Source organism: Symphalangus syndactylus, chromosome 12 (genome assembly GCF_028878055.3).
Source record: "Symphalangus syndactylus isolate Jambi chromosome 12, NHGRI_mSymSyn1-v2.1_pri, whole genome shotgun sequence".
In the NCBI taxonomy this organism is placed as follows: Eukaryota; Metazoa; Chordata; class Mammalia; order Primates; family Hylobatidae; genus Symphalangus; species Symphalangus syndactylus.
In genome coordinates this window covers 40,656,348-40,668,979 of record NC_072441.2, presented here as the reverse complement: position 1 = coordinate 40,668,979, position 12,632 = coordinate 40,656,348, and the positions used below count along the sequence as shown (strand labels likewise).

At 36.9% G+C, this 12,632-nt stretch overlaps 1 protein-coding gene across 4 annotated transcripts in view; it reads left to right on the top strand.

Moving 5' to 3' along the window:
- The window catches only part of SELENOF (selenoprotein F), a 50,941-nt gene extending 38,520 nt beyond the window's left edge, over positions 1 to 12,421 (top strand). Inside the window, exons 4-7 of one of the 4 annotated variants that reach the window (XM_063624320.1) lie at positions 4,854 to 4,966; positions 7,117 to 7,166; positions 8,327 to 8,368; positions 11,539 to 11,645. In XM_063624320.1, the coding sequence (XP_063480390.1) occupies positions 4,854 to 4,966; positions 7,117 to 7,166; positions 8,327 to 8,333 (170 nt within the window). In that variant the 3' untranslated portion in view covers positions 8,334 to 8,368; positions 11,539 to 11,645. Of the gene's footprint in view, positions 1 to 4,853; positions 4,967 to 7,116; positions 7,167 to 8,326; positions 8,369 to 11,538 lie in introns of all 4 variants that reach the window. The other 3 variants (XM_063624318.1, XM_063624319.1, XM_063624321.1) reach the window with 3 other exon arrangements.
- Positions 12,422 to 12,632: the final 211 nt, after the last annotated feature.

Here is a 12,632-nt window from a genome sequence, read left to right as displayed (position 1 = left end):
AGGCGTGAGCCACCATGCCCAGCCAATTTTCTGTTTTAGAAATACTTTTTTGACTACTGAATAGCTTTTGTTGAACGCAGTTGAGAATTAGGTTGTCTATTGTTGCCATTCTCTATATTGACGTTTCTGGATATGGTATGACCTTGTTATTTACAGTATGTTCTAATTCAAATATACTTATTTCTAATCAACAGGATTATATTTTGTCCGAGTATATTTTGTCTCTTTTTTCATTTATATTTTCACGTGTTTGTGATTTTGAAAAAACATAATTCAAACATTTTTCTTTAACCTCAGAACATATACTTCCTTATTATCCTCCCATTTCCACATATACCCTCTTTATAGAACAAGGAGGAGAACAGATGTGGGTTTGGGTTTTTGGGGTTTTTTTTTTTTTAATACTCCTTAATACTATTTTTTAAAATACTCCTTTTTAATACTCCTTAAAGTTAGCTCTAAATCCCTTGACATTCTGAGCAGTGTGTATAGCAAAACTTAGCTCTTCTAGGGGGCAGCATGAATGACTTGCTAACAGTCCTAAGGGAAAAGCTGAAACATTTAATCTGTTTTTAAATCACTTCTGTTTATTTGATCACTTTCAGTGTTATTTATAGAATTGCCTTTATTAGTGACAAATAATTAAATTGACATAGGAACATTTTCTGGAAATTAGAGTGATTGGATTTTCTTTAGAAATCTCCAAATTGGTAGCTGGGCATGGTGGCTCACGCCTGTAATCCCACCACTTTGGGAGGCCGAGGCAGGCGGATCACGAGGTCAGGCGTTCAAGACCAGCCTGACTAGCATGGTGAAACCCCTTCTCTACTAAATATACAAAAAAAAAAAAAAAATTAGCAAGGAATCATTCTTTGATTTTTTTATTGTGTGACCCACATAGTATGACACCATTTCTGTAGTCTTTTTTTTTTTAAAACTTTCTTGAACACATTTGAGAATTTGGAATTTTTTGCTTTCTGCCCATAATGGTAGAGAAGAAAATTGACAGAAACTCTTCTAATGATTAAATGGATCAGAAAATGAATGCAAAGAGATAAAATAACACTTTAGACCTGGAGTGACCAACTAGCCAAACATGGCTGTTTTAATATTTTTTTTTTTTTTTTTTTTTGAGACGGAGTTTCACTCCTGTTGTTCAGGCTGGAGTGCAATGGCACAATCTTGGCTCACCACAACTTCCACCTTCTGGGTTCAAGCGATTTTCCTACCTCAGCCTCCCGAGTAGCTGGGATTACAGGCATGCGCCACCACACCCAGCTAATTTTTTGCATTTTTTTGTAGGGACGGGGTTTCTCCATGGTGGTCAGGCTGGTCTTGAACTCTTGACCTCAGGTGATCTGCCCGCCTCAGCCTCCCAAAATGCTGGAATTACAGGCATGAGCCACCATGCCCAGCCTAAATTTTAAAATTATATAAAATTAAACATTCAGTTCCTTAGACACACTAGCTACATTTCAGATGGTCAGTAACCATCATACCAAAAAGAACAGATGAAGAATATTTCCTTTATCTCAGAAAGTTCTATTAGAAAGTCCTATTCTAGACTCTAATGATAGTAAAATTGATCTTATGAGCAGAAGCTCAGACTCTGAAACCTCATTGGACAATATCCTGAATGAATTTTCTCAGAAATCAAGAGTGAGTAAACAATATGTTACCAAGGTCAGAAAGGAAATAATAGTTTTGTTTGTTTTGTTTTGTTTCTTTGAGACGGAGTCTCGCTGTGTTGTCCAGGCTGGAGTGCAGTGGGGGGATCTCGGCTCACTGCAACCTCTGCCTCCCAGGTTCAAACAATCCTCCTACCTCAGTCTCCCAAGTAGCTGGGACTACAGGCATGAACCACCATGCCTGGCTAATTTATTTTTTATTTTATTTATTTATTTTAGACGGAGTCACACTGTTGCCCAGGCTGGAGTGCAGTGGCGTGATTTCGGCTCACTGCAAGCTCCGCCTCCCAGGTTCACACCATTCTCCTCCCTCAGCCTCCGGAGTAGCCAGGACTACAGGCGCCTGCCACCACGCCAGCTAATTTTTTGTATTTTTAGTAGAGACGGGGTTTCGCCGTGTTAGCCAGGATGGTCTCGATCTCCTGACCTCATGATCCACCTGCCTCGGCCTCCCAACGTGCTGGGATTACAGGCGTGAGCCACCGCGCCAGGCCCAGGCCTGGCTAATTTTTGTATTGAGATGGGGTTTCACTATGTTGGCCAGGCTGGTCTGTAACTCGACCTCAGGTGATCTGCCCGCCTCCGTGGCTCACGGCTATAATCCCAGCACTTTGGAAGGCCGAGGTGGGTGGATCACCTGAGGTTGGGAATTCGAGACCAGCCTGACCAACATGGAGAAACCTCATCTTTACTAAAAATACAAAAAAAAAAAAATTAACTGGGCATTGTGGCGCATGCCTGTAATCCCAGCTACTCGGGAGGCTGAGGCAGGAGAATCGCCTGAACCCGAGAGGCGGAGGTTGCGGTGAGTCAAGATTGTGCAATTGCATTGCAGCCTGGGCAACAAGAGCGAAACTATGCCTCAAAAAAACAAAACAAAACAAAAAAAGAGCCAGAGTAAAAACAAGTTACAGCCTATTAGAAATGTATTTGGAATCTGGAATCAATATTTACAGCATGGCTGTGTTCCCATTTCATGCATGATAGTCGATGAGCAGTTAGTTGCATTCAAAGCACATTGCTCATTTTGGTTATATTTACCTTCAAAATCAGGAAAATAGGGAATAAATGTTTGAGTTTGTGTGGTTAATACTAAACTTTCAAATAGATTTGTTTTTCACTATCCCATTCTTTTGTAAAATTATTCATAAAATCATTTAAAAATACAAAAATAAACAAGAGTTCACTGAACCCAGATGGTAAATGGTGGTGATGACTATTTTTTCTTGTATACTGGAAGTTATTAATAAAATATTCCAGCTGCCCTCCTCCAGAATCTTTTAAAAGAAAACAAAAGTCTCTTTAAGGTTGCCATAAGCTCCATTATTTCTTTTCTTGGACTTTATTTGCTATTTGCATATTTAATGACTCACGCAGCTATAGAGCACATGACGTGATTACAATGTGATCAAGTCAGAATACAACAAATAATATTATGTATTCAAATACCAATCTTTTTATACAATTTTAAAATTCGCTGTCGTTATTTTGCTTACAATTTGTAAAACATCTTGAGTTTTTTTTCATTCATAACTGAGCCATGATGTATGTTTACATTGAGAAATTAATTACCGTGGTAGGTTTAGTAATAAAATAGAGGCCAAAATCATTGAACTTGAGGAACTGCAGTTTTTCCTGACTGGCTGAAGATCCACCAGCACAGTTGCCTTTCTTAGCATACATTTTTATCATACTTTTTCAGTTTACTTTCTTCAGTAAAATATTTGAAGTTGACTTTGGGGCTATTTTGACTTTTAAGAAATATCAAATTTTAGGAGTACTTTGAAGTAGTAAGAGAAAATTCTTTTGAATCCTTTAGATTATGTCAAAAGAAGGACCGTTTTATGTTGAACATAAATTCTCAGTTCTTATTTTGTTTCTTGTTTCTTTATGACTCTAACATACTAAGATCTCCTTGCTCTGAACTTGGAGTACTTATTGTCAATTGTTAAATTAACGACACTGTTTTTATTATCACCTTATCTTTTTATTTGTTGCAGATCTGTTTAAGCAGACTGTAGATGTAGTAACATTAAAGAACTCAGTTTCCTCAAATTCTCATGTAGCTTATCGAATGGCATGTGTATATAATGAGTACTCAAATATTTGTTAAAAGATTTATTTACTGCCTGTAAAATGTGATTTGCTGCTACAAGGTATTTAACAGATATTCTCATTCAAAATTAGGAAGCTATGGATCTACGTTTAGCAGAGAGAGAAGGAAAGAACTGATGAAAAATAGTAATTAGTGACTCATCTTAGTATTCCTTTTAAATTTGTTCACTTATTGCAGTCTGTTAAAAAAAAAAAATCTTTTTAGGTGGCTGGGCGCGGTGGCTCACGTCTGTAATCCCAGCACTTTGGGAGGCCTAGGTGGGCAGATCACGAGATCAGGAGATCGAGACCATCCTGGCTAACACGGTGAAACCCCGTCTCTACTAAAAATACAAAAAAATCAGCCAGGCGTAGTGGTGGGTGCCTGTAGTCCCAGCTGCTGGGGAGGCTGAGGCAGGAGAATGGCGTGAACCCGGGAAGGCGGAGCTTGCAGTGAGCCGAGATCATGCCACTGCACTCCAGCCTGGGCGACAGAGCAAGACTCCGTCTCAAAAAAATATATTTTTTTAATAAGTGAACTATTTATTAAGTATGCTAAGCTCTGTTATGGATCCAAAAATATATGTATAAAAATAGTCCTTTTACCAGAAGGTTTCGTATGTAGTAGAGAAGGCATGTAGACACAGTTACTGCGTGTTACGTAGTATTTTGCACAGACATGCAAATAGCATTTGCCAGAGGAACAGCATAAAAGGCAATAAAAATCATAAGATCATTTTTGTTTGGGGATTCAGGAGTTTGCAGAATATCTGGAAAAATCCTAAAGGATAAAGTTAATAGAAATGATATTTTAATAAGCCAGAATAGCATAATTGGTTTCATTTTGAAATAAATTTTGTAGGGGAGGATTAGGTGAGATATTTGAGTCAAATGTGTGAAGATGTTCATAATGAAGCAAATCTATAGTGCTATTGCTATCTAATTCTAAAGTAAAAATAAGTTCTCAAGAGCATGTGTGTCACTATAAAATCTAAGATGAGAATTATGCAGATGATCAATAACTGGTATTACTGATCAAGTATCTAAATGAAACAATTGTTTTTATTTTAGGAAAATGTATTACAGGCTGGGCACAGTGGCTCACGCCTATAATCCCAGCACTTTGGGAGGCCAAGGCAGGTGGATCACAAGGACAGGAGATCGAGACCATCCTGGCTAACATGGTGAAACCCCGTCTCTACTAAAAATAAAAAAATTAGCCAGGCGTGGTGGCACGCGTCTGTAGTCCCAGCTGCTTGGGAGGCTGAGGCAGGAGAATCGCTTGAACCTGGGAAGCAGAGGTTGCAGTGAGCTGAGATCGTGCCACTGCACTCCAGCCTGGTCAAGACCGAGGCTGACCCCGTGCTCAGCCGAGTGAGACCCCATCTCAAAAAAGAAAGAGAGAGAGAGAGAGAGAGAGAGGGAGGGAGGGAGGGAGGGAGGGAATCAAGGAGAGAGGGAGGGAGACACACCTTTCAATATGAATTAATTCAGCATGATCATTATTGAAAATTGGTAAAATATAGATTGATAACAACCAAAACAGAGGAAAACATTCATTTAAAACTGTCCCAAATAAATGCCCCATGTATAGGCCTCTATTAAAATAATAACAGTAAACATTTTTTGAACCACTGCATATATTTTAAGATTTGTTTAGGGCTTTTTCATTTGCACATGAAAATATTCGCCTTTTTAAAACAACAGTAGGAAACAAATTGAAAAAGAAAGGAAAAATCCTTGCTTTTTACACATAAAAGTTTTCTTTATCACTAAATATGGATCATAATTTTTTAATGATTATGTGGTAAATATTAATTTGTTTAATATCGTTTTACACATTTAGATTATTTCCAAATTTTCAGACTTGGTTAGCAAGACTTTTTATAAGTTATTTCCTCAGAATAAAGAAAGTCCTAGAAATGTACTTGCAGGTTTACAAAGTATGTACATTTTAAGACTCTTGGTTGATTTTGCTAAATAGCCTTCAGGAAGGATGTGCCCATTTATATTCCTCCCATAGCTCATTCCCAGCAAAATCCCTCTCCCTGTTCCCTCTCTAACCTTTAGTATTCTTTGTAATCTTCGTAATTCCGAATATGAGTACCTCATTATTATGGCACTTCTTCAGTTATATATGAAGTCGAACATTTATTTCAAATGTTCATTGACCATTTCTATATTTGTACATATTGCTATACATAGTGTTTTTCCTTATTTGTAAGAGCCCTTTTATATATTAGATGTTAGAGATAATTTTCTTCAGTTTGTCCTTTTTATTTTTAATTTGCTTATTGTGGTGTTTTGCTGTCCTGATGTTTTTTTTACATAGGCATATCTATAAAACATTTCCTTTTCGGTCATGCTTAGGAGTAGAATTTTGTGTTCCATATTTATATAAGTTCTCTGAGCTGTAGCCTTTGGTAGTTTTTTTTTTTTTTTTTTTTGAGACGGAGTCTCGCTCTGTCGCCCAGGCTGGAGTGCAGTGTCACAATCTCGGCTCACTGCAAGCTCCGCCTCCCGGGTTCACGCCATTCTCCTGCCTCAGCCTTTCCGAGTAGCTGGGACTACAGGCGCCCGCCACCACGCCTGGCTAATTTTTTGTAGTTTTAGTAGAGACGGGGTTTCACCGTGGTCTCGATCTCCTGACCTCGTGATCCGCCCGCCTCGGCCTCCCAAAGTGCTGGGATTACAAGCGTGAGCCACCGCGCCCGGCCTTATTTTTAACCTCTCCTTTTTAGCAGTTATCATGACTCATTAGTTCTGTGATTATTTTTTTCTAAACAGTTTGGCAGTTTTCTCAGAAGTATTTATTGGGTAACTCATACACACCGCCAAACAAACATATATCTCTTTTTCCCTCTCCCCTTCCCCTCTCCCTGTCTCTGATTTGATAGCTTTAGCACGTTAAAAAATTCTTACAGACATTTTTATCTCTTTTAATTTCCTATTCTTTTATCTGTTCTGGTATCAGTATCACATAGTATATTAATAAACAATGGAACAAATTCTCTCTCCATATCTTTTTAAAAATTGCCCTGACTATTCTTACACATTACTCTTAAAATTGAGCTGTACTGTCTGTCACTTTTGTCAAACCTTAAAATCCTATTGGAATTTGGGATTTCTATTAATTTGAAACAATTAATGTCTTAAAATATTGGAGAATATGGTATGTCTCTCCATTTATCCATAGATGTTTAAATTTTCTTAATTTTTTTCATATAGGATGTAATGTTTGATTTGTTAAGTTTATTTTCACTTTTATATTAATCTTTTTAGCTAGCTTGGATTTGGAAGTGAACTACTGAATCTTTTTTTCTTTTTTTATAAGCTTTCGTTAGGAGTGATAAACCCAAACTGTTCAGAGGACTACAAATCAAGGTAAGGTGATTGTAGTGGAAATCTCTTTTTTCTAGCCTTAATTTCTTTATTTTATAATTAAAGTAAATATTTGAATAAATGATTTTCCCCCATAAACATGTACAAATATTATGTATCAATTTAAATTTTTAATTTCACTGAAAAATTTTTTTTTAATTAATAGACTTTATTTTTTAGAGCACTTTTAGGTTTATGAAAATTTGAACGCAAAGGAAAGAGTATTCCCGTATACTCCCTGGCCCCCACCCCCACCCTGTTTTAACATCTTGCATTGGTGTGGTACATTTGTTACAACTGATGAATCAATATTGATAATTAAATTTAATAGCCCACATTAGCATTCATTCTTTGTGTTGTATAATTATATGAGTTTTGCCAAATGCATAATATTACATATCTGCCATTACAGTATCATACAGAAGAGTTTCACTGCCCTAAGAAATCTCCAGTCCTGACACGTTCAGGTCACTTCTCTCCCTCTTCCCCACCCCTTGGCAACCACTGATTTTTTTGGTTGAGACGGAGTCTTGCTTTGTTGCCCAGGCTGGAGTGCAGTGGCACCATCTTCGTTCACTGCAACCTCCACCTCCTGGGTTCAAGCAATTCTCATGTCTCAGCTTTCTGAGCAGCTTTATTACAGGAGTGCGCCACCATGCCCAGCTAGTTTTTTTGTATTTTTAGTAGAGATGGAGTTTCGCCACATTGGCCAGGCTGGTCTCAAAACTCCTGACCTCAAGTGATCCACCTGCCTCAGCCTCCCAAAGTGCTGGGTAATATGATAGGTGTGAGCCACTGTGCCTGGCCACCACTGATTTTTTTATTGTCTCTATAATTTTGCCTTTTCCAGAATGTTATATATTTGGAACCATACAATATGTAGCCTTTTCAGATTGGCTTCTTATTACTGAATATTACTTGTTATTACCAGTTTTGTCATTCACCTGTGGAAGGACATCTTGATTGCTTCCAATTTGGGGCAATTTTGAGTAAAGCTAATATAAATATTTTGTGTAATTTCTGTGTACACATAAGTTTTCAACTCATTGAGGTAAATAACTGAGTGCAATTGCTGGATCATACAGTTAAGATTGTTTAACTTTGTAAGAAACTGCAAAACTGTCTTCCAAAGTGATGACATCATGTTGCATTTGCCCTAGCAGTGATTAAGAGGTCCTGTTGCTCCACATCCTCACCAGCCTTAGGTATTGTCACTGTTTTGGATTTTAGTTGTTCTAACAAGTATGTGATGATATTTCATTGTTGTTTTAATTTGCAATTCCCTAACGATACATGATTTGAATATCTTTTCATGTGTTTATTTGCCATCTGTGTGTCTTTGGTGAGATATCTGTTCAGATCTTTTGCCCTCTTTTTTAAAATTGTGGTAAAAAATATTAAATGTACAATCTTAACCATTTTTAAGTGTACTACAGTCCGGTATTAAGTATTTTCACATTGTTCTGTAACAGGTCTCTATAACTTGTGAAACTAAAACTCTACACCCATTAAACACTTAATTTTATCTTTCTGTGCCCACCACCACCCCCGCCCTCCTGCCAGCCCTTGACAACTACCTGTTTTCTGTTTCTGTAGTTTTGACTACTTCAGATACTATGAGTGAAATCATATAGTATTTGTCCTTTTGTGACTGATTTACTTGGATCAAGGTTCATCCATGTTGTACTGTGTGACAGGATTTCCTTCCTTTTTAAGAATGCATAGTATTCCACTACACACACACACACACACACACTTTTTTTTTTTTTTTTTGGACAAGGTCTTACTGTGTCACCCAGGCTGGAGGGCAGTGATGTGATCACAGCTCACTGCATCCTCACCCTCTGAGGCTCAACCGATCCTACCACCTCAGCCTCCCAAGATTCTGGGACCACAGGTACACACCAACATGACCAGCTAATTTTTTTTATTTTTTTTTATTTTTTTATAGAGATGGGGTCTTGCTATGTTGCCTAAGCTGGTCTTGTATTCCTGGGCTCAGGCGATCCTCCTGCCTCAGCCTCCCAAAGAATGGGGATTTACAGGCATGAGCCACTGTGCCCAGCTCATATTTTCTTTATCCATGCATCCATCAGTGGACATTTGAGTTGCTTCCATCCCTTGGCTATTGTAAATAATGCTTTTGTGACATTTGGGTGTGCAAATACCTCTTCAAGGCCCTTTTCTTAGTTCTTTTGAGTCTATATTCCAAGAAGCGGAATTGCTGGATCATATGGTAATTCTATTTTTAATTTTTTGAGGAACCTCTATACTGTTTTCCATAATGACTTCACCATTTTACAATCCCACCAACAGGGCACGAGTGTTCCAATATCTCTGTATCCTCGTCAACACTTGTTATTTTCTGTTTTTTGATAGTAGCCATCCTAATAGGTATGAGGTACTATCTCATTGTGGCTTTGATTTGCATTTCTCTTAAAATAAATGGTGTTGAACATTTTGTTGACCATTTGTTTATCTTCTTTGGAACATTGTTTATTCAAGTCCTTTCCCATTTTATAATTGGGTTTTTTGCTGCTGTCGTTAAGTTGTGGAGGTTCCATCTATTCTGGATATTAAACCTGTATCAGTTATATATGATTTGCAAATATTTTCTCCCCTTCTCTGGGTTGTCTTTTCATTCTGTTCATTTGTTTTCATTTGATGCACTGAAGTTTTTTAAGTTTGAGTGGTCCTGTTAGTCTGTTTTTGTTTTTTTTGCCTACCTTTTAATTGAGGTTTTTTGTTTGTTTGTTTGTTTGTTTGGTAAGCTGCGCTTTAAGAGTTCTTTGTATATTGTGAATACAAATTCTTATCAGACAGGTGTTTGCAACTGATTGTGGCATATAATTCATTATACACATTGCTGGATTTGACTGCTAGTATTTTGTTGAGGGTTTTTACAACTATATTATATCTAATTTCTTATTTCCTTTTGGGATTATAAGTTTTCTAATAAATAAATATTTTTAAATATTGGGATCTCAAATCCAAGCAAAAAAAAAAAGAAAAAAATCCTTAACTTAAGAAGTAACCTGACCGGCCAGGTGCGGTGGCTCACACCTATGTAATCCCAGCACTTTGGGAGGCCTAGGTGGGTAGATAACGTGAGGTCAGGAGTTCAAGACCAACCTGGCCAACATGGTGAAACCCCATCTCTACTAAAAATACAAAATGCTGGGTGTGGTAGCAGGGGCCTGTAATCCCAGCTACTTGGGAGGCTGAGGCAAGAGAATTGCTTAAACCCAGGAGGCAGAAGTGGCAGTGAGCCGAGGTCACACCATTGCACTCTAGCCTGGACAACAAGCGAAACTCCGTCTCAAAAAAAAAAAAAAAAAAAAAGGAACCTGACCAAAAATGTTTAAGTAGTAATGTTATTATTGACTGATTCATTAGCCTGGATGGCCTATTTTTCTAAACTCCACACATGGGTTGGGAATATAACAAGTGTTAATAATCACATCCGAGCTAGTCTCTATCTTTACAGTTCACAACCCCAGAATACCCTAGATAAACTGAAGCATAATTCTGGAAAGAAGTTCTAAGAACTCTGTCATCACTGCCGAACTACATAACTACATTTTTAGTTATCCAATGCTACTTAATTTAAAATTGAATATTTGATCTCTTAATGAATGGCTGTTGTCACATTTATCCAGAATTAGAATTTCTCAGAGCTCTCTGGAGAAATATTGGACCCAACTAATGGATTTGAAGTTTCAGGAACCCAGCCTCATTCTAAACTGATTACAGCTAAAATCATTAGGTTTGTTAAGCCAAGAAAAATGTATGATCCAGTATGTGATTGATTCTGTGCCTGCAAATTTATATGCGCAGCCTATTTTAAAACATTGCTCTTATACCATCATTTTCTCAACTATTTTGAACTTGTCTGCCTCCATTCAATTTTAAGTTCATTTGAGAGTATCATGTGGGCATTACATATTTGTTAATTTCAGTAATAAGCTCAAATCCCAAATAAACTGTCTTGCTACTAATAGATATTTTCCTCTTTAAAAGTAAAGTAATTTCACTTGCCTCTAGTCCCAGAGAGGCTGAGGTGGGAGGATCACTTGAAATCGGGAGGTGGAGGTTGCAGTGAGCTGAGATTGTGCCACTACACTGCAGGCTGGGTGACAGAGCAAGACCCTTTCTCATGAATGAATGAATGAATGATTTTTTAAATTCTCCTTTTTTTCCAAAATCCTGTAAAACTCTTCTCCTTAAAGATTTCCTTTAAGACTTGTTTATTGTCATGTCTAAAAGCCTTTTTTTAATTACTAAATTTAAACTGAATTGAATTGCTTTGTCTTAGATGAGGCTGAGAAGGCTGTTTCTGAACAGAAAGTAATGATGATGTCCCTCTTTTTTGTAGTATGTCCGTGGTTCAGACCCTGTATTAAAGCTTTTGGACGACAATGGGAACATTGCTGAAGAACTAAGCATTCTCAAATGGAACACAGACAGTGTAGAAGAATTCTTGAGTGAAAAGTTGGAACGCATATAAATCTTGCTTGAATTTTGTCCTATCCTTTTGTTACCTTATCAAATGAAATATTACAGCACCTAGAAAATAATTTAGTTTTGCTTGCTTCCATTGATAGTCTTTTACTTGAGGCATTAAATATCTAATTAAATCGTGAAATGGCAGTATAGTCCATGATATCTAAGGAGTTGGCAAGCTTAACAAAACCCATTTTTTATAAATTTCCATCCTCCTGCATTTGTTGATACCACTAACAAAATGCTTTGTAACAGACTTGCGGTTAATTATGCAAATTATAGTTTGTGATAATTGGTCCAGTTTTACGAACAACAGATTTTTAAATTAGAGAGGTTAACAAGACAGATGATTACTATGCCTCATGCGCTGTGTGCTCTTTGAAAGGAATGACAGCAGACTACAAAGCAAATAAGATATACTGAGCCTCAACAGATTGCCTGCTCCTCAGAGTCTCTCCTATTTTTGTATTACCCAGCTTTCTTTTTAATACAAATGTTATTTATAGTTTATAATGAATGTACTGCATAAAAACTTTGTAGCTTCATTATTGTAAAACATATTCAAGATCCTACAGTAAGAGTGAAACATTCACAAAGATTTGCGCTAATGAAGACTACACAGAAAACCTTTCTAAGGATTTGTGTGGATCAGATACTTACTTGGCAAATTTTTGAGTTTTACATTCTTACAGAAAAGTCATTTAAAAGTGATCATTTGTAAGACCAAAATATAAATAAAAAGTTTCAAAAATCTATCTGAATTTGGAATTCTTCTGGTTTGTTCTTTCATGTTTAAAAATGATGTTTTTCGATGCATTTTTTTCATATAAGCCCTTTTTTTAGCCAAAATATAAAAATGGCTGTAATATTTAAAACTTATAACATCTTATTGTTGGTAATAGTGCTTTATATTTGTCTGATTTTATTTTTCAAAGTTTTTTCATTTATGAACACATTTTCATTGGT